The sequence below is a fragment of the Elephas maximus genome, chromosome 23 (genome assembly GCF_024166365.1).
Source record: "Elephas maximus indicus isolate mEleMax1 chromosome 23, mEleMax1 primary haplotype, whole genome shotgun sequence".
Taxonomy (NCBI): domain Eukaryota; kingdom Metazoa; phylum Chordata; class Mammalia; order Proboscidea; family Elephantidae; genus Elephas; species Elephas maximus.
Window position 1 is genome coordinate 52,066,203 of NC_064841.1, and position 22,655 is coordinate 52,088,857.

Below are 22,655 nucleotides of genomic sequence, written 5' to 3' on the forward strand. Positions count from 1 at the left end.
TGCTGACATAACTGGATATCCATCTGCAAAAAAATGAAACAAGATCCATACCTCACACCATGTACAAAATCTAACTCAAAATGGATGAAAGACCTAAATATCAAATCTAAAACGATAAAGATCATGGAAGAAAAAATAGGGAAAATGCTAGGAGCCCTAATTCATGGCATAACTAGTATATAAAACATTACTAACAATGCAGAAGAAAAACTAGATAACTGGGAGCTCCTATAAATCAAACACCTATGCGCATCCAAAGACTTCACCAAAAGAGTAAAAAGATTACCTACAGACTGGAAAAAAGTTTTTAGCTATGACATTTCCGATCAGCACCTGATCTCTAAAATTTAAATAATACTACAAAAACTCAACTACAAAAAAGACAAATAACCCAATTAAAAAATGGGCAAAAGATATGAACAGACACTTCACTAAAGAACACATTCATGTAGCTAACAGATACATGAGGAAATGCTCATGATCCTTAGCCATTAGAGAAATGCAAATCAAAACCACAATGAGATTTCATCTCACTCCAACAAGGCTGGCATTAATCCAAAAAAACAGAAAATAATAAATACTGGAGAGGCTGTGGAGAGATTGGAACACTTGTACACTGCTGGTGGGAATGTCAAATGGTACAACCACTTTGGAAATCGATTTGGTACTTCCTTGGAAAGCTAGAAATAGAACTACCATACGATTCAGCATTCCCACTGGTTGGAATATATCTTACAGAAATAAGAGCCTTTACAAGAACAGATATATGCACACCCATGTTCATTGCAGCACTGTTTACAATAGCAAAAAGATGGAAGCAACCAAGGTGCACATCAATGGATGAATGGATAAATAAATTATGGTATATTCACACAATGGAATACTACGCATCGATAAAGAACAGTGATGAATCTGTGACACATTTCATACCATGGAGGAATCTGGAAGGCATTATGCTGAGTGAAATTAGTCAGTTGCAAAAGGAAAATATTGTATAAGACCACTATTATAAGAACCGGAGAAGTAGTTTAAACAGAGAATAAAATATTCTTTGATGGTTACCAGATGGGGAAGGGAGGTGGGAGAGGGGTATTCACTAATTAGATAGTAGGTAAGAACTAGTTTAGGTGATGGGAAAGACAACACACAATACAGGGGAGGTCAGCACAACTGGACTAAACCAAAAGCAGTTTCCTGAATAAACTGAATGCTTCGAAGGCCAGCATTGCAGGGGCGGGGGTTTGGGGACCACGGTTTCAGGGGATATCTAAGTCAATTGGCATAATAAAACCTACTAAGAAAACATTCTGTATCCCACTTTGGAGAGCGGCATCTGGGGTCTTAACTGCTAGCAAGCGGTCATCTAAGATGCACCAATGGGTGTCAACCCATCTGGAGTAAAGGAGAATGAAGAACACCAAAGACACAGGTAATTAAGAGCCCAAGAGACAGAAAGGACCACATAAACCAGAGACTACATCAGCCTGAGACCAGAAGAAATAGATGGTCCCTGGCTACAACCGATGACTGCCCTGACAGGGAGCACAACAGAGAACCTCTGAGGGAGCAGGAGTGCAGTGGGATGCAGACCCTGAATTTTCATAAAAAGACCAGACTTAACAGTCTCACTGAGACTAGAAGGACCCGGGGGGTCAAGGTCCCCGACATTCTGTTAGCTCAAGACAGAAACCATTCCCAAAGCCAACTCTTCAGACAGGGATTGGACTGGAGTATGGGATAGATAATGATACTGGTGAAGAGTAATCTTCTTAGATCAAGCAGTCACAGGAGACTATGTTGGCATCTCCTGTTTGGATGGGAGATGAGAGGACAGAGGGGGTCAGAAGCTGGCCAAATGGACACAAAAATATAGAGTGGAAGGAAGGAATGTGGTGTTTCATTAGGGGGAGAGCAATTAGGAGTATACAGCAAGGCATATATAAATTTTTGTATAAGACACTGACTCAATTTGTAAACTTTCACTTAAAGCACAATAAAAATTTTTAAAAACAGAAGAAGCAATGGTAGGCCTACTTTGGAACTATTCCCAAAGCCAACTCTTCAGACAGGGATTGGATGGACTATAAGATAGAAAACGGTACTGGTGAGGAGTGAGCTTCTTGGTTCAAGCAGACACGTGAGACTATGTGGGCAGGTCCTGTCTGGAGGGTAGATGAGAAGGCAGAGGGGTCAGAAGCTGGCTGAATGGACATAGCGAATACAGGGTGGAGAGAAGGAGCGTGCTGTTTCATTAGGGGGAGGGTAACTAGGAGTAAGGTGTATATAAATTTTTATATGGAAGAGTGACTTGATTTGTAAACTTTCACTTAAAGCGCAAAAAAAAAAAAAAAAAAAAAAAGATACGAAATAAAAGACCAAAATGGATGTGAGAAGAGAATCAGAAACTTGCTCTTAAACATACAGTAGCTAAGGCAAATGGAAGAAATGATGAAGTAAAAGAGCTGAAAAGATTTTGAAGGGCAGCTGGAGAAGACAAAGTATTATAATGAAATGTGTAAAGGCCTGGAGTTAGAAAACCAAAAGGGAAGAACGTGCTAGCCGTTTCTCAAGCTCAAAGAATTGAAGAAAAAATTCAAGCCTTGAGTTGCAGCACTGAAGGATTCTATTGGGAACATACGGAACTGGTCGACATTCAGCCACTTCAGGAGGTAGCATATCATCAAGAACTGGTTGTACTGAAGGAATAAGTTCAAGCTGCACTGAAGGTGCGTGTCAGGGCTGTATCCTTTCACCATACTTATTTAGTCTGTACGCTGGGTAAATAACCTGAGAAGTTGGACTATATGAAGAAGAACGGAGCATCAGGATTGGAGGAAGGCTCATTAACAGCCTGTGATATACAGGTGGCACAACCGTGCTTGCTGAAAATGAAGAGGACTTCAAGCAGTTGCTGATGAAGATCAAAGACCACAGCCTCACTATGGAATATACCTCAACATAAAGAAAACAAAAATCCTCACAATTGGGCCAATAAGCAATATTACGATAAATGGAGAAAAGATTGAAGTTGTCGAGGATTTCATTTTACTTGAATCCACAATCAACACCCATAGAGGCAGCAGTAAAGAACTCAATCGATGCACTGCATCAGGGAAATCTACTGCAAATGACCTTTTTAAAGTACTCAAAAGCAAAAACGTCACTCTGAGGACTAAGGTGTGCCTGGCCCAAGCCGTGGTATTTTCAATTGCCTCATATGCATGCAAAAGTTGGACAATGAATAAGGAAGACCTAACTGATACCTTGGAATTATGGTGTTGATGAGGAATATTGGATATATGATGGTCTGCTAGAAGAATGAAAAAATCTGTCTTGGAAGTATAGCCAGAACGCTCCTAAGAAGCAAGGATGGCCAAGGCTTCATCTCACGTACTTTGGACGTATTATCAGGAGGGATGACTCGCTGAAGAGAGACATCATGCTTGGTAAAGGAGAGGTTCAGGGAAGAAGAGGAAGACCCTCAAAGGGACAGATTGACATGGTGGTTGCAACAATGGGCTCGAGCATTACAAAGATTGTGAATGAAGACAGCGCAGGACCAGGCAACGTTTTGTTCTGTTGTACATGTGGTTTCTACGGGTTGGAGCTGACTTGATGGCACCTAACAAAAACAATAAATTTTATAAAATTTATTTCAGAGTTACAGACTCCTTGTCATTTAAGTAAATTTCCAGCTAATTTTATTTCCCCAGGGGATCATAAATAATGGTTATTTCATCACTGTTTATGCCAAATAGAGCAATAATATTGTTTCTTTAGCCTGAATGGAACTGAATTCATTCATAAATTTTTCACTGTCCAGTCATTTTATTTCCTTGTTTTTTGAGTATTTTTTTTTATCTGAGGCCCCAAATAAAAGCCATGATTTCTGGAAATCTTTGGTTCTTTTCATTTTGTCTATTCAGATGTCCCTTCAACCTCTCTGTGAAATTCTTGGCTGCTTTCAAAAACCAGTTACTATACAATGATAACCTTTATCAGCCCTGCTTCTTTGGAAACACGTAGATTTGCTAACTAACATTTCATACTGACTTTCTCATGAAACATTTTTTTAAAACTCTTATCTCTTACATACAACATATTTTTAGATACATGAAACATTCCAAATATTCTTCAAGCAGTTAAATAGTATAGTTTTCTTTATAGCTTTGTATCGAATTTAACTTCTAACACTTTGTGAGAAAATAAATTCTATAAGTTTACTACCTGTTTTTCTGAATAGTACAGTGCAACCTCATATAGCCAGAGGCTACTTCAGGCAACTTCAATTCTCTGGAATCCTCCAGCTTTGTTACTTAAGCTGCAAACCCAGGAGTAAGAAAAATCTTTTTCAGCATTTGAAATAGTTGTCATAAAGGGCATGCAATAAAATCTATATGAAAATTTTCTCAGAATCTATAGTACCTATAAACCTATAGTATAGTCTAAAGCAGTGCTGTCTAATAGAAATATAATGGAGTTGCGAGTAATTTGAAAATTTCTAGTAGCCAGGTAAGAAAGGCAAAAAGCAACAGGTAAAATTATTAATAGCCAGAAACAATTATTTAATCATATATTCAATATGAAATTATTTAGATATTTTACATTCCTTTGTTTGTTCTTCAAAATCTGATATGTATTTTACACTTATAAAACCCAAACCAAACCCATTGTTTTTTTACACTTATAGCACTTACCAATTCAGACGTTACCTTTCATTAGGAATACTTGATCTGTATTTAGATTTCATAAAATCTACAACTGAAACAGTAGATGTGCACACCCAAGTTCTTCCAAAGTTTTCCAATATAGAAGTGAATGTCAGAGAATGAAGTTTTGTAAAATTTTAAGTAAATTAAAAGAGAAAAACCCCAGTTCCTCAGGCACACCTGCCGTGTTTCAAGGGCTTAACGGTCACATGTGGCTACTAGCTATGATACTGGATGATGCCAGTATAGACTTTACGTTTTACATATAATTTTAACAACTTTTGTCTGTTTTTCTAACACAGAGGAGATTAGAACAAAAAAAATAGGAGACTAGAATCGACAGGAAGATCTGCTCTTCATTCACACTGGCAACAGTGAAAAGTGACAGATAATATTCCAATCATGAGGAAGGAAAAAGAAACCAGAAATGTGCATGAAAGTCCAGGGTTAGGGTGACAGCCTAATTACCATTAGCAGACTCTGAATGTCTAATTATTCCATCACTGTGAAATTGGTCTTCATTCTACACAGTGTAACTGGCTTCAGAAGACAGGGAAATATATATTTTCTTGGAAAACTTAATAAAAAGTTATAAATGTTAAAAAATTTCATCATGTTAAAAAATCTAATCATGTCATTTAGTTGGAAAATTCACCTATGTGAAACATTTCATTGCCTTATATTGCCAACTAAATAATAATTATTCAGCTATCTTTATAAATTCTAATCTCCCTGCTAGATTTCAATATGATGTCCTCTCCATTGAAATGTCCTAAAATTGTGGACTCATGACCTGATAGACTTTAATCATAAATCTTCCAACCCTTTTTCATAGTCCAACATGTCCTATTTTTAAGCATTCTACATCCTCTTTATTATTTCTCTTTCTTTGAACCATTTCCATGTGATTCATGAAGTGCACCTAATTAGAATTACATACAGAAATCCAGTGATATTTATTTGGTTTGGTTATGAGGCTGTATTTCCTATGTATTTTTAGGATACCTTTCCAGAATTTTGTAGCAACACACTGGACTCACATCTCGAGGGTAGTCTATAATTATGCCTGAATTTATTCTCATCTTGGGTTGGAAACAATATTCCAGAATCTAATTTCCTAGAATTATATACTAGTCTTTTCCCTCAAATGCAATGTAGTAAAAAACAATCTTAACCCACCTCTACTTAACCAATTAGCCAGATTAATTAATGTTCCCTACCCTCCTTTGTAGAACTTAAAGATACATGCTCGTGGAAAGCTGTGTATTTGAAGCTGTAGACCAATCTCAAGCAGGCTTGCACATTCCTGCTTCTAGCAGGTGACATCAATATTTGCTATAAGTCTTCCGCATTTTCAAACTAACTTATGTGTGTTGTACTTGATATTACAATTACTAAATTTTATTAAATATTACTGTAAAATAATGGACATTTTCTGAAAACTCCAGAAAGGTGGAGGCAGAAGTTAACTAATTAGAGACACTGGGAACTTGGACTTCCTTTTTAGCCTGAGTGAGGATGTGACTTCAAAGACAACTGAGTTTGGTTTAAAACCAGAAGAACCTGAAATGGAAGAATTAAGCATAGAGACTGTGTCAATTTTTTTTACTGAATGGTGATATAAAGTCCAAATATAAAAGCACAAAATTAAATCTCTTAAACTTGGTAAGCCCCTGTACTCTGTCAAGGAAAAGTGCACCAGCTCTGATCTATGTACACATCTTGCTTCATTAAATTTATGTTCCTTGGTTAGATAAGGAGCCCTGCTAGTTCAGCAGTTAAGAGCACAGCTGCTAATCAAAAGGTTGGCAGTTCAAATTCACCAGCCGATCCTTGGAAATCCTATGGAGCAGTTCTACTCTGTACTATAGGGTTGCTAAGAGTCAGAATCAACTCAATGGCAACGGGTTTGGTTTGGTTAGATAAAGGAAAACTTTCTGCATGTGTATGTTTAGTCTCTTCTGTTTATCTGTAGCCCACTTGAAGCAATGTTAATGAAAAATTAGCCTGAAAAGAGAGGATTTGTTTCTATTAGAAAATGGGTTGACTGCTTTAGAGTTGTTTGACAAGTGTCCATTGCTAAAACATCTGCTTCCAGATTGGCTGGGGTAAGATTGTAAACATCAGGAAAAATCATAAAAATCTAGAAAGATACTACATTCACACTGCTTTACAAATATCTAAGTTTATACCACACTTTATAGAAAATGGAAACTGCAGAAAATACATTATGGACGTACCTGTGCAAGCAAAATAACAAAGGAATTTTCATCTGTTGCTCAAACTCAAAGAAAAGGTCTTAGTTCTAAATCAAAAGGTTGACAAATCGATATACATTTGTTGTTGTTGTTAGGTGCCATCAAGTTGGTTCCGACTCATAGTGACCCTATGCACAACAAAACAAAACACTGCCCAGTCCTGAGCCATTTTTATGATCACTGTTATGCTTGAGCTCATTGTTGCAGCCAGTGTCAATCCACCTTGTTGAGGGTGTTCCTCTTTTACACTGACCCTGTACGCTGCCAAGCATGACGTCCTTCTCCAGAGACTCATCCCTCCTGACAACATGTCAAAAGTATGTAAGATGCAGCCTCGCCATCCTTGCCTCTAAGGAGCATTCTGGCCACACTTCTTCCAAGACAGATTTGTTCATTCTTTTGGCAGTCCGTGGTATATTCAATATCCTTCGCCAACACCACAATTCAAAGGCATCAACTCCTCTTCGGTCTTCCTTATTCATTGTCCAGCTTTCACATGCATATGATGAGATTGAAAATACCGTGGCTTGGGTCAGGCGCACCTCAGTCTTCAGGGTGACATCTTTGCTCTTCAACACTCTGAAGAGGTCCTTTGCAGCAGATTTACCCAATGCAATGTGTCTTTTGATTTCTTGACTGCTGCTTCCATGGCTGTTGATTGTGGATCCAAGTAAAATCAAATCCTTGACAACTTCAATCTTTTCTCCATTTATCAAGATGTTGCTCACCGGTCCAGCTGTGAGGGTTTTTGATTTCTTTATGTTGAGGTGCAATCCATACTGAAGGCTGTAGTCTTTGATCTTCATTAGTAAGTGCTTCAAGTCCTCTTCACTTTCAGCAAGCAAAGTTGTGTCATCTGCAAAACGCAGGTTGTTAATGAGTCTTCCTCCAATCCTGATGCCCCGTTCTTCTTCATAGAGTCTAGCTTCTCGTATTATTTGCTCAGCATACAGATTGACTAGGTATGGTGAAAGAATACAACCCTGATGCACACCTTTCCTGACTTTAAACCAATCAGTATCCCCTTGTTCTGTTCGAACAACTGCCTTTTGATCTATGTAAAGGTTCCTCATGAGCACAATTAAGTGTTCTGGAATTCCCATTCTTCGCAATGTTATCCATAGTTCGTTATGATCCACACAGTCGAATGCCTTTGCATAGTCAATAAAAGACAGGTAAACATCCCTCTGGTATTCTCTGCTTTCAGCCAGGATCCATCTGACATCAGCAATGATATCCCTGGTTCCACGTCCTCTTCTGAAACGGGCCAGAATTTCTGGAATTTCCCTGTCAATATACTACTGCAGCCATTTTTGAATGATCTTCAGCAAAATTTTGGTTGCGTGTGATATTAATGATATTGTTTCATAATTTCCACATTGAGTTGGATCACCTTTCTTGGGAATAGGCATAAATATGGATCCCTTCCAGTCAGTTGGCCAGGAAAATGTCTTCCATATTTCTTGGCATAGACAAGTGAGCACCTCCGGCACTGATATGGTTGTTGAAACATCTCAATTGATATTCCATCAATTCCTGGAGCCTTGTTTTTTCGCCAATGCCTTCAGAGCAGCTTGGACTTCTTCCTTCAGTACCATCGGTTTCTGATCATATGCCACCTCTTGAAATGGTTGAACATCGACTAATTCTTTTTGGTATAATGACTCTGTGTATTCCTTCCATCTTCTTTTGATGCTTCCTGCGTCGTTTAATATTTTCCCCATAGAATCCTTCACTACTGGCAATTCAAGGCTTGAATTTTTTTCTTCAGTTCCCTCAGCTTGAGAAACGCTGAACGTGTTTTTCCGTTTTGGTTTTCCATCTCCAGCTCTCTGAATATGTCATTATAATATTTTACTTTGTCTTCTCGAGACGCCCTTTGAAATCTTCTGTTCAGTTCTTTTACTTCATCAATTTTTCCTTTTGCTTTAGCTGCTCAACGTTTGAGGGCAAGTTTCAGAGTCTCCTCTGACATCCATCTTGGTCTTTTCTTTCTTTCCTGTCTTTTCAGTGACCTCTTGCTTTCTTCATGTACGATGTCCTTGATGTCATTCCACAACTTATCTGGTCTTCAGTCACTAGCGTTCAATGAGTCAAATCTATTCTTCAGATGGTCTCTAAATTCAGGTGGGATATACGCAAGGTGATATTTTGGCTCTCATGGACTTGCTCTGATTTTCTTCAGTTTCAGCTTGAACTTGCATATGAGCAATTGATGGTCTGTTCCACAGTTGGCCCCTGGCCGTGTTCTGACTGATGATGTTGAGCTTTTCCATCGTCTCTTTCCACAGATGTAGTCATTTTGATTTCTGTGTGTTCCATCTGGAGAGGTCCATGTGTATAGTCGCCGTGCATGTTGGTAAAAGAAGGTATTTGCAATGAAGAAGTTGTTGGTCTTGCAAAATTCTATCATTTCATCTCTGGCACTGTTTCCATCACCAAGGCCATATTTTCCAACTATCAGTTCTTCTTTTTTGCTTCCAACTTTCACAATCCAATCATCAGTAATTATCAATGCATCTTGATTGCATGTTTGATCAATTTCAGACTGCAGCAGCTGATAAAAATCTTCTATTTCTTCGTCTTTGGACCTAGTGGTTGGTGCGTAAATTTGAATAATAGTCGTATAAACTGGTCTTACGTATGGATATTATCCTATCACTGACAGCACTGTACTGCAGGATAGATCTTGAAATGTTCTCTTTGTTTTATATATCTTGCAGCCCTGTCATTGGGTGCATAAATATTTAATACGGTTATATCTTCTTGGTGTATTGTCCCTTTAATCATTATATAGTGTCCTTCCTTATCCTTTCTGATGGATTTAACTTTAAAGTCTATTTTGTCAGAAATTAATATTGCCACTCCTGGTCTTTTTTGATTGTTGTTTGCTTGATATATTTTTTCAATCCTTTGAGTTTTAGTTTATGTCTCTAAGTCTAAGGTGTGTCTCTTGTAGGCAGCATATAGACGGATCTTGTTTTTTAATCCATTCTGCCACTCTCTATCTTTATTGGTGCATTTAGTCCATTTACATTCAGGGTAATTAATGGATAAAATTATGGATAGGTATGAATTTAGTGCTATCATTTTGATGTCTTTTTTGTGCCTTGACAGCTTCTTTTTCCCACTTGATTTTATGCGCTGAGTAGATTTTCTTTATATATTGTCCTTTCCTCAGAGTTGTTGTTGTTGATTTTGTTTCTGCTGAGTCTGTATTTTTCCCATGTATTTTATTTTGATGAGTAGGATAGTTTGTCTCCTTTGTGGTTACCTTATTATTTGCCCTTATTTTTCTAAATTTATAACTAACTTTTATTTCTTTGTATCACCGTATCTTCTCCATATGGAAGGCGTATGATTACATTTCTTAGTCCCTCTTTATTGTTTTAATGTTGTCTTCTTTTATATAATAACATCGCCGTTACCCTGGGTTGGGCTTTTTTTTTTTTTTAAATCTTGCTTTGTTTTTTTTTTGGCATGTCCCTGTCTGGGTTGACTTCTGGTTGCTCTGCCCAGTGTTCTAGTCTTGGGTCGATACCTGATATTTAGGTTTTCTAACCAAAGACATTCCTTTAGTATTTCTTGTAGTTTTGGTTTGGTTTTTATGAATTCCCTCAACTTGTGTTTATCTGGAAATGTCTTAATTTCACCTTCATATTTAAGAGACAGTTTTGATGGATATATGACTCTTGGCAGGCAATTTTTTTCCTTCAATTTTTTAAATATGTCATCGCATTGCCTTCTTGCCTGCATGGTTTCTGCCGAGTAGTCTGAGCTTATTCTTATTGGTGCTCCTTTGTAGGTGACTCTTCTTTTATCCCTTGCTGTTCTTATAAGTGTCTCCTTATCTTTGGTTTTGGCAAGCTTGATTATAAAATGTCTTGGTGACTTTCTTTTAAGATCTACCTTATGTGGAGTTCGATGAACATCTTGGACAGATTATCTTCTCATCTTTCACAATATCAGGGAAGTTTTCTGCCAACAAATGCTCAACGATTTTCTCCATATTTTCTGTCATCCCTCCCTGTTCTGGTACTCCAATCACTCGTAGGTTATTTCTCTTGATAGAGTCCCACATGATTCTTAAGGTTTCTTCATTTTTTAAAATTCTTTTATCTGATTTTTCTTCAAATATACTAGTGCCAAGTGATTTATCTTTGAGTTCAGAAATTCTAGCTCCTACTTGCTCAATTCTGCTCCTCTGACTTTCTACCGAGTTATCTAATTCTGTAATTTTATTGTTAATCTTCTGAATTTCTGATTGCTGTTTGTCTATGGATTTTTCCAGCTTATTAAACTTTTCACTATGTTCCTGAATAATCTTTCTGATTTCTTCAGTTGCTTTATCTGTGTGTTCCTTGGCTTGTTCTGTGTATTGCCTCATTTCCTTCCTGATGTTTTGAAGGGTTCTGTATATTAAACTTTTGTATTCTGCTTCTGGTAATTCCAGGAATACACTTTCATCTAAAATATCCCTGGATTCTTTGTTTTGAGAGCCTGTTGAGGTGATCATGGCCTGTTCCTTTATGTGATGTGATATTGAGTTTCTCTGAGCCATCTATAAGTTATTGTATTAGTTTATGCTTGCTTACTGTGTCGTAGCTACTTGCTTTGCTTTGTTTTGGTATACCCCTATGGGTTGCTTGAGTGAGCTAGCTTCATTATTTTCACCTTTGGAGCTATGGTGTCCTGTCACCAGCTGGCTAGAGCTGTTGTCAGGTATATCAGTCTAGGAGCCCATTCAGTTTTCTTGTATGAATTCAGCTCAGGTTTCCAGGTAGCTGATATCAAGTGTGTGGTACAGGCTCTGTCCTACAGTCTTAGAAGGGCGGGGTGACTGGCATATATACCTGTATCTGATTGCAGCAGGGGTCATGCTCTGAACAAGGCAGGGGGCTGAGAACCGACCCCCAGGTGTCTCTGAGGTAAACGCATCTCTGTTCCCTAGAGTGTGCTGGTGGGTGGGCTCTGCAGAGGGACCGTGGGCACCCAAAGATTCTGTTGTAAGGACTGGGAGGTACCAATTATCCCTGGGCCCCTGCCGTGGGTGGCTGGGCAACCCAAGTGGAGCCACCAGTCCTTAGGTCCCTGTTGTGGGTAGGTGGGGACCTTGTTTAATAGGCAAAGCAATGTCAAATGTCAAATACCCACCTCTCCACCACACTGCTGAAATGGCTGGAGTTTGCCAACGGGGGCCTATTCTCCCGAAATAGGCCCACACAGGTCCATGCAGAAGGCAAAAGTGCTCAAGGTCCATGGATGGTTTATGCCTAGACAGAAGCTGCTTCTGTCCTGAGCTCCCCCAGTTAATGGAGCTGGCAAAGTATCTTTTCCCCCCAGTTGCAAATTTTTTCCTTCCCCAAGGCTGGGAGGACAGCTCCAGGTGCTCATCAGGGTCTGTCTCAGGCCTAGGGATTCAGCTGCTGAAGCTGGGTTGCGGGTGGGGGTCAGTAAAATATATGCAAGTACTTAGCTTTTGCTGAGAGTGCCCTTCTGCTCAGGTTCCGGAGGTGTGAGTGGGCTGTGTGGCTGGCTGCTTCTCCCTGAGGAAACTGCGGCCGAATGCTAGGACCAGCCTGCTGCCCCCGCCGCAGCCACTCCGGGAATGGTGCCTGAGGGCTCCTTGCGATTCAGGTCCGGCAACCTCTCTCCGCTTCTGAACGGTCTCTTCCTTCCCCTGCCCCTCAGTTCGTTGTCTAAGCTTGCCTACGATGCTCAGGGCTCCCAGCTTGTCACAAATATACTTGTTTCACTTGTTTTTTCAGGTCTTTGTTGTATAGAGGGCTCGACGGAAACATCTGTCTATTTTGCCATCTTGGCTCTGCCTCGAAACGCTCTTTTTGTTGATGAAAGCAACACCAGTCCTCTTCAAGTTGGCACTCCCAGCACAGTAGAGTATACGATTGTCCGATTCAAAATGGCCAATACCAGTCCACTTCAGTTCACTAATGCCTAGGATGTCGATGTTTATGTGTTCCGTTTCATTTTTGATGATTTCCAATTTTCCTAGATTCATACTGTGTGCATTCCAGGTTCTGATTAGTAATGTATGTTTGCAGCTGTTTCTTCTCATTTTCAGCCATGCCACATCAGGAAATGAAGGTTCTGAAAGCTTTACTCCATCCACGTCATTAAGGTCAACTTTACTTTGAAGAGGCAGCTCTTCCCCAGTCATCTTTTGAGTGCCTTCCAACCTGGGGGTGCTCATCTTCCAGCACCATTTCAGACAATGTTCTGCTGCTATTCATAAGGTTTTCACTGGCTAATGCTTTTCAGAAGTAGACTGCTGGGTCCTTCTTCCTAGTCCGTCTTAGTCTGGAAGCTCAGCTGAAACCTGTCCTCCACGGGTGACCCTGCTGGTATCTCAATTCCGGTGGCATAGCTTCCAGCATCACAGAAACACACAAGCCCCCACAGTACGACAAACTGACAGACACGTGGGCGCTTTTAAGTTAAATTATTTGTTATATAGGTATCTTTTTTTGGGGGGTCTGGGTTATTACTATTATTTGATGATTGCTACATTAACAGACTTTTACAATTAACTGAAGAACTCCTGATCTTGGCCACATCAGATAAGATTATTTCTATTAAAGTTTAAGGTAAAATACTGACAATCTCATTTGGTACTTTGTTTACCTGCATGGGTTTTCACGTCATTTACCCTAGTTTCTCCCATATGCTTAGATTTATACACTGTATACACCCTCTTGCAGATAATTTCTAAAGACTTCAAAATGTATAAATGTAATTTTTATGGGATTGTACTGTTTATAAACTTATTCTTTATTTAGGACCTATTTTGCTATGTCCTTTGTTTCTAGTCTTTGAGATAGTTTCTTACATATAAAACCAAATTTAAAGTCTAAAGTTTGATGAGTTTTGACAAATTTATACACTCAAATAACCACCATGCCAATCAAGATCTAAAATATTTCCAGCATTCCAGAAAGTTCCCTCAAGTATTTCTGCAGTCAATTCCCACTTCTGCCTAGTCTAGGCTGGAATTACGTGCTTTCTGTCACTACGGATATACACCTTTCTAGAATTTCATATAAATGGAATCATACAGCATGCACTCCTTTTCTTTCACTCAGATTCACCCATGTTGAGTTTATCAGTAGTTGGTTTCTTTTTAATGTTAATCCCATATTTTTATGCATACAAGTTGCTGTAAAAAAAATGGCATAGCACCTCATGGGGGGAAGGTATGGCTGGCAAACCAACACAGAAGGTGTGCCGTATTTGTGTAAAACTACAGTAATACTTACTGTATTGTATGAACAGACCACAATTTGCTTATCCAGTCACTTGTTGATGAACATTTGTTTCTATTTTTGGACTGTGTTTATGAATATTCATATACAGGTCTTTGGGTGAAGTTTTTTTTTTGAGCTAAATACCTAGGAGTAGAATTGCTAGGTCATAGGCTAAGTGTATATTTAACTTTAAAAGAAGCTATCAGTTTTGGTTTTCAAGTGTTTGTACCATTTTACATTCCTAGAGCAATGTATAAAAGTTCTGTTTACTGCATATCTCAAAAGCTTTTTAAAAGTATAATAAATTTGTCAGTTATGTATATACTCAACAAAATCGCTGATGAATTAAAACATTGTTTAAACATATTTTCAGCTTTTCAAATATTATACTTAGCAAATTCCTGGAAAATTTTACCAATGTATACTTATTGTGGCCTTTTCTTTAATTTTTTTTTTTTTGCGGTGGGGGGAGAAATAGGAAGGTCTTTTTTAGGCCTTGGGAAGACCAAAGTTTCTATTCCTTTTTTTTTTTAATTTAGTGTAAGAATAACTTTTAACATATATATTCTCTGAAGCCCTTCCTACTGTAATATCACTTAATGAAAAAAAAAAAAAACCTATAAAATGTAAATGCTTAAGCTAGTTCCCCCTTTTGGAATCTCATGCTCTATTTGCTTACTACCCATTTCCTCAAGGTAGTATTACAGAAAATTGAATTTTTTTTTTTTAATTTTTATTGTGCTTTAAGTGAAAGTTCACAAATCAAATCAGTCTGTCATACAAAAATTTATATACACCTTGCCTCATACTCCTAGTTGCTCTCTCCCTAATGAGACAGCACACTCCTTCTCTCCACTCTCTATTTTTGTGTCCATTTGCCAGCTTCTGACCACCTCTGCCCTCTCATCTCCCCTCCAGACAGGAGCTGCCCACAAAGTCTCATGTGTCTACTTGAGCCAAGAAGCTCACTCCTTACCGGTATCATAAAATTTAATATTTTTAAACGTACAAATGATTTACTGACATTTCATATGTAGAAAGTGAATATAATTTTGATTTTTTTGGAAATGTGAAATCATCAAAGAAGCATGAATGTGTTTTATATGAACACGCCTAAAATAAGCCTAAATAACTAAAATGTACTTACCTTAAAAAATTCCTTTTTCTCAACCATCTCATCGCCATCTGAATCCAGCATTTTAAAAGCAACATGAAACCCAGTGTGGGGTTCTGCAGTGAAGTGAAAAATGAATAATAATTTAAATCTTGGTGAAATACAAATTATTCACAATTATTTGAAGGTCTATAGGTTTTTCTATGTAATTAAGTGCCTAAACAGAGAAAAAATGTTTACTTCCTTATGGTAACAATTTTCAAAGGCTGATATTTTGTGCTAAGGCCTTGTTCCCTGCATTCTCCAACATCTTTTTCATGGGGTGCTGCTGCTGTTCTGCTATTAAGTAAGCACAATTAATTTGAGAACTTAATTGATTTCATTAGTTCTGCCAGGGGCTTTCCTATATTTTTACAGTAGTTTGGTTATTCTCATATTGATTATTACTTCTTACTTTCCTTTCTCAGAGGAGGGTTTTTGTTTGTTTAACTTTTTATTTTGAGGCAAATTTAGACTTACAGAAATGGTGTAAAGATAGTAAAGAGGGTTTCCATATACCCCTCACGCAGGTTTGCCAAATGTGAACATCTTCTATAACTACAGCACATTGATGAAAACTAAGAAATTAACATTGGTACAATATGATTAACTACTGACTTCATTTGGATTTTCCCAGTTTCTCTACTGATGTTGTTTTTCTATTCTAGGATCAAATACAATATACCATGTTGAATTTAGTTTTCATGTCTCCTTAGTCTCCTTTAATCTGTGTCAATTCTTTAGTCTTCCCTTGTTTTTCATGACTTTGGCATTTTTAGAGGGCCCATCAGGAATTTTGGTAGAATGTTAGATGAGGGTCTTTTAATATTTTTAAGTAAAGGCTTCTCATATTCAACAGCCTTCTATTAAGGAGACAGAGTTATGAGAAGCCATAGTACAAGGGAGGGAGAAAAGATCTAAAGTGATAATCTACACCAAATCTCATTGTTTTATAGATGTAGAAACTAAGGTATCAATAATTTTTTTTAACGATAAAGGCAAGTGCCACATTTCCAAAAACCCTGTTTGCTAAGAACAGGGAATTCTATATGATCATTAGGAATTGTAGAATACTTACTAGTGAGGATTGTAAGCAAGAAAAGATACTCAGTATATGAAATTAGTCCTGAAAGAGAGAAAAACACACCAGAAAATAAATCTTAGATTAGATAGTTCAGGATTAATCATATAGAGATATTAACACTGAAACTTCACCTAATTAAGTACTTTTTTTTTTGGGGGGGAAATAACTACTCTGATAGAGTGAAAAACTTTTATAATGGAGAGTTGAGGTATAAGTACAGTAATAAAATAGTGAATAATTAAATATTATAATTTTACCCAGCTTCAACAGTTATGACCTCATGGCCAGTCTTGTTTTGTCTATACCCCTTTTGCCCCAACTTCTACTGGATTATTTTAAAACAAATCCCAGGTAGCATATCATTTCATAGTAAAACATTCAGACTATGTCTCTAAAAAGGACTTAAAAAAAATAGTTACCACACCTAAAAATTATCAATAATTCCTTAATATCTTAAAAAGTTCAAATCAGTGTTTTACATTTTCATTTCAGATTTTTTTTTTTTTTTTAAGTTTGTTCAAATTAAGATTCAAAGAAGATCCTGGCATTCACTTGTTTGGTAGGTCTCTTTAGTCCTTTTTAGTCTATAGGTTCTCCAATTGTCTTTTTTTCCACTTTCAGTTTAATTGTTAAAGAAACTTGGTCATTTGCCCTGTAAAGGTTCTTACATTCTAGAAAATCCTGCTGATTCTACTTCTTTGGTATCATTTTACCGTCCCTTTAACTTCCGTATTTCTTATGGACTAGTAGTTAATCCAGAGGGGTGTACCGATTCAGGTTTCAGTTTTGGTAAGAATACTTCATTGATGGTGGTGTATACTTCTATCAGGGGACCCCAATAGAAATGTTTACAGAAAATGCTAAATCACTGAGTGATACTGATAGTAAGAGCAGTAGGAATTTGGATGCTCACAGGTGTCAGAGAGGGAGTAATTCTGAAAATGGTCACAGATGTCAGAGAAGGAGTACTTCTAAAAATGGTCTTTGAATGATGGGTAAATTCTTCTTTGAAATTGTAATTTTTTTATTGGAAAAGAAATACACAACTCGGAATGGATCTGAGGCAAATTGTGCCATAAACAGAGTTTCTTTAAGTGGCTAAACAAAGTTTAAAGAGCAATTAACAGTAAAAGAAAATGTTCCTGGTACAGGACCAGCAGTACAAAAAAATAGTGTACAAGTACCTGGATAATACACCTGTTTCACAATACTGCAACTTTAAGTACACATTGTTGACTGTCCATAGTCCACGCAGAGTTACAACTCCACACTTAAACAACAACATGCTGACAGTTCCTAAAGAAAACCACTTAAAAAAAAAGCCAAAACTCAGATGTTCCCTCATTTGACCAACTTCATCTAAGTTTAGATGTGCAGAAGGGCTTATATATATCCAGATTAAGCCACATGCAAAATGTTACCTGATCAATTTTCTAGGATAAAGTTTCAGGACAATGACAGTAAAATGAGGGAAGAAAACATGGAGGAATGGAGTCCTAATTACTATGCATATATATTCTTTTGACAGTAGGGGGAAATCTTTTACAGATAAATTACAAAGGAAAGGCAAACAAACAATTTATAAAACTTTAACACATTCTGTACAATGTCTTCATGTTGCTGTCATCATTTGTACAAACTCTTCATAATTTACTTGACCATCACCATCAATATCTGATTCCATAATCATTTCATCAACCTCTTCATCTGGTAACTTCTCTCCAAGGTTTGTCATCACATGGTAAAGCTCTGCTGCACTAATGCAGTCATTGCCATCCTTATCAAACACACAGAATGTTTCTCTAATTTCTTCTTCACTGTGTCTATCATTTTTCTTGCCATCATCGTCAGAAATCCCAGAAGTCAATTGTGTCATTACCATCAGCATCTACTTCATTAATTATATCCTGTAATTTTGCCCAAGACTTCATTACAGTTCTCAATGCCTTTGTACAGTTCCATCATCATCCTTGTCAAATAGTGACAAAGCTTCTTTGAATTCCACAATCTGCTCTTAAGTCAGGTGGTTAGCCATGCTGTAAGTGCTACTGGTCTCTGAGACATGATTACACAACCATTTGGCTCACTAGCTCCACTTGGACTGAATAATGGGTAAAATTTTTAATTAAGTAGGCATAGTATAAGTGGGAAAGACATATCAGATAGATGGAGGTGAATATGAAAATTAAAAATGACTGTCTGAAATAATGTTCATGTGGAAGCAACAACAGGAAATAAAGTTGTTATGGTAGCCCAGACATGAAGAATAAAGGCCTGAGCAGGGTGATGGCAGTGGGAACATATTTATCAATCTATGAAGGAAGACCACACCTTAATGGCTCCTGCAGTGCAATGGGTTTCTCTTTATATATATGGCTTTTCTGGTCATGGGTTTATAATACTGCCAAAAATCGTTGGGGCACAGTCTGCCCTGTGATTGGTCTATTTTACATACCTTGTAGGGATTCGGGAAACCTGGTGGTGTAGTAGTTACGTGCTACAGCTGCTAACCAAGAGGTTGGCAGTTCAAATCCTCCAGGCACTCCTTGGAAACTCTATGGGGCAGCTCTACTCTGTCCTATAGGGTCTCTATGAGTCAGAATCAACTCGACGGCAGTGGGTTTGGGTTTGGTTTGTAGGGATTGGTCAATTTACTAGCCAAACAGTGGTGCATAAGACCACCCAACGCAATAAGATTGAGTGACTTGTGGAGATCGGTTGGTTTGTTCCCACAGAGTAGAGGGGGACCTCACTACCATCAAGAAGAGTCTGAACAAGAAACTAACTTAAGCTGTAAACTTTCACCTAGAGCACAATAAAACTGAAAAAAGAAGAAGAGTCTGGAGTTGAGGTTGTCCTTTGGACCCAGGATCCTGCGCTGAGAATTTCCTAGGCCCAGAAGAGAGAGCTGTAACACTGATGATTGTGTGACACAGTGAGAAATAGCAGCAAGCACAGCAGAACCCAGTGGCAGAGACACTGTGGCAGCAGTACAGGTGACAGGAACCATGGGACTGGCAGACAGTTGCAGTGGGCTTGGCGGCCCATGGAGAGAGGGAGCTGAGCGCCTTTGGGCAGGGGGCTTGCTGCAAAGCAGGGTGCCTTTGAGCACTTGTTGGTGGGACTAAAAGCAGTGACAGCAGAAGACTGCTGCTATGAGGGCAGCAGCTGAGCGAGCTGCTACACTGGCCATGAGTTGGGCCAGACAGTAGCGGAGAGGTTGATGGCGGGGAGGCTGAAGACAGAGCAGGGAGGCCTGCCCGTAGGTACAGCTGAGAAGGATCATTGGCTAGCATGACCTAGAAGGAGCTGAGAGCTGTCCAGGTTGGAAGCTGTCCTGTCTCCTGAGTTGTATCCTGTTATTTCGAAGTTGATCCTTATCCCAAGTTGTAGCCTGTGAGTATGGCCTGTGAGTTCTGTCGGACCACTGCAACGAACTGTTGAACTAGCAGACAAGTAGAGAGTGCCATGGAAGGGGTGGCCGTTGTCAGAAATGGTAAAAAAGTTCAAGACTGGAGATGTGTCTGGCCTCCACCTTAAAGGAACAAGCTTTGTGCCGATCCTGATTCTTATCCCTCAGGAATTTAGGTGAATTCAGATGTTAGAACACATATCCCAATCAAATAAAGCAGAAACTAAGGGCCAAAAGTAGCTCAGAGCAAGGCAGTAAGGATTTTACATCTAGATAATTTGATGCTTTAGCTATAAAAAGGTTCAGGCTTATATTTTAAATGTTTTTAAATGAATTAAAAATTTTTTACATTATCTCCTTCTTAGTGGTTGTTGCTAATCTTTATATATTTATTTAAAAAAGCCTACAGAAGTCTTCAGATTTTTTTTCATCTTGAATATATTCAGAAAGAGTAAATTAAATGTGTTTGTCGTATTTCGTACTTGGGAGAAATACTCTAATGTTAGTTGAAGGATGAAAGTATTTCATCCTTTGACAGCCTCAAAAAAGTGGAGAACAGCCCCACGCCCCCAATTCTCAAAGGAATATGGCAATGAGAAAAAGTGGCCAAACTATCAGTACAGCACTGACAGCACTACTGGGCTTGGTGCCAAGGAGACCTCACAGGTACATGTCCTTTATGCAAGGGGAACTTTTTGAAAAGGAAAATTTCAGTGTTTTTTTCTGAAATACTGACTTAAATAACAAGCCTGAATAAAGAGTTGAGACAGTGTCAAAAATAGAACCTTAAATCTAAAGACAGATTATGACTAAACAATATACTTCTATGATAGCATCTAGGCATCTGCTCTCTGAAAATGCTTCTAAAGAAAACTTACACTTCAGAATATTCATCAGAGAAACAGTAAAATACACATTTAATTGTAAAATAAATGCTGTTAAAGGGCAACGACAATGCTTCAAAATTACATATCTAATAGGGAAATATTTTAAATAATTTATATAAAATTTGTTAGAGAATCCTTAAGAGTCACTAGAAGAGACAGGTTCTGCTAGTTACCATGGTTCTCTAGAAATAATTTTAAGTTGGAACCATGCTAAAATATGATCTGCTATAAAAAAAAATTTTTTTTTTTTTAAAAATATGATCTGCCACTACATGCAATTTTCAGAACACTGTTCCTCAAAGAGTTAGAGTTTCCACATCTACCGTAATATATTTACATCTTATAATTTATATTCAATACATCCTTAAAGATGGTATTACGCTGAGAATTCAGCTCAATTTAAAAATATCCTATTGTAGTAAAATATTAACATAAAATTTGCCATTTAAACCATTTTTTAAGTATACAATATAGTGACACTAATTAGATTCACAACATTGGGCAACTGTCATTATCATTTATTTCCAAAATTTTCTCATTGCCCCAAACAGAAACGCTGTACACATCGAGCAATAATTCCCCATTTACCACTCCCCACCCATAAAAACCAAAAAACCTGTTGCTGTCGAATCAATTCTGACTCATAGCAACCCTCTAGGACAGAGTAGAACTGCCCCATAGGATTTCCAAGGAACGCCTGGTGGTTTCGAGCCGCTGACCTTTTGGTTGACAGCCGTAGCACTTAACCATTAAGACACCAGGGTTTCCACTTCCCACAGCCCCTCGTGACTACTCTGAATTTGCCTAGTTCTTGAAATTTCATATAAGTGGAATCATAAAATATTTGTCCTTTTGTGTCTGGCTAATTTAACTTTACATAATGTTTTCAAGGATCACCCACATTGAAGCATGTATCAGAATTTCATTCCTTTTTATAGCTGCAAAATATTCCATTGTATGTATATACTACATTTGGTTTATCCATTCATTTGTTGACAGACTCTTGTGTTGTTCTCACCTTTTGGCCATTGTGAATACTGCTGCAATGAGCACTGGTGTATGTGATGGTGAAGATTGTGTATCAGCTTGGCTAGGCCATAATTCTCAGTGTTTACAGGTAATCACTCCCATGATTAATATAAGCAGACGTTCTGGCTTTTTTGCTCACTCTGGATCCTGCGGCTGCTTCTTGTTTGTCAGACCTCTGCTTCTTGGGACTTGAGCTATCAGCTTACCTGCAGGCCTTGGGATCTGTCAACTTTCACAGCCTGAGAGGAGACCTGCTCTCCTACTTGCCGATCTTGGGTTCGCCAGCCCCTTCGGCTACATGAATTGAGAGAACCCTCTATCCTGACCCATAGGCTACAACATTCCAGCCATCACAATCACATGAGCCATCTCCTTGATATAAATCTCTCTCTACATATATTTACACGCTTTACAGGTTTTGCTTCTCTACAGAACCCAGCTTAAGACAGTGTACAAGAATTTGTTTGCTTCCCTGTTTTCAATTCTTTTGGGTATATATCTAGGAGTGGAATGACTGGGTCATACAGTAACTCTATAGCTATATTTTTGATGAATTGCCCAACTGTTTTCCACAGTGGCTGCATCATCTTACATTCCCAAAAGCGATGCACAAGGTTTCTAACTTCTCTACTTCCTCACCAAAACTTGCTACTTTCCTTGTTTTTAAATAATAGCCATCTTAGTGGGAATATAGTGGTATCACATTGTGATTGTGATTTGCATTTCCCTAAAAGCTAATGCTGCTGAGCATTTTTTCATGTGCTTACTGGCCATTTGTGTTTTCTTTTAATTTTTAAAATTTTTATTGTACTTTAAGTGAAAGTTTACAAATCAAGTCAGTCACTCACACAAAAATTGCTC

General features: G+C 38.1%; 1 protein-coding gene and 1 pseudogene across 2 annotated transcripts in view; both read right to left on the minus strand.

Moving 5' to 3' along the window:
• The window catches only part of MICU2 (mitochondrial calcium uptake 2), a 245,875-nt gene that overhangs the window by 93,309 nt on the left and 129,911 nt on the right, over nt 1–22,655 (minus strand). For both annotated transcript variants that reach the window (XM_049867443.1, XM_049867444.1), the window contains exons 5-6: nt 16,461–16,508; nt 15,377–15,459 (exon numbers count right to left, since the gene is read on the minus strand). In XM_049867443.1, coding sequence (XP_049723400.1) covers nt 15,377–15,459; nt 16,461–16,508 — 131 coding nt within the window. The remainder of the gene's footprint in view (nt 1–15,376; nt 15,460–16,460; nt 16,509–22,655) is intronic.
• On the minus strand, nt 16,517–21,172 carry LOC126066417 (calmodulin-like; annotated as a pseudogene).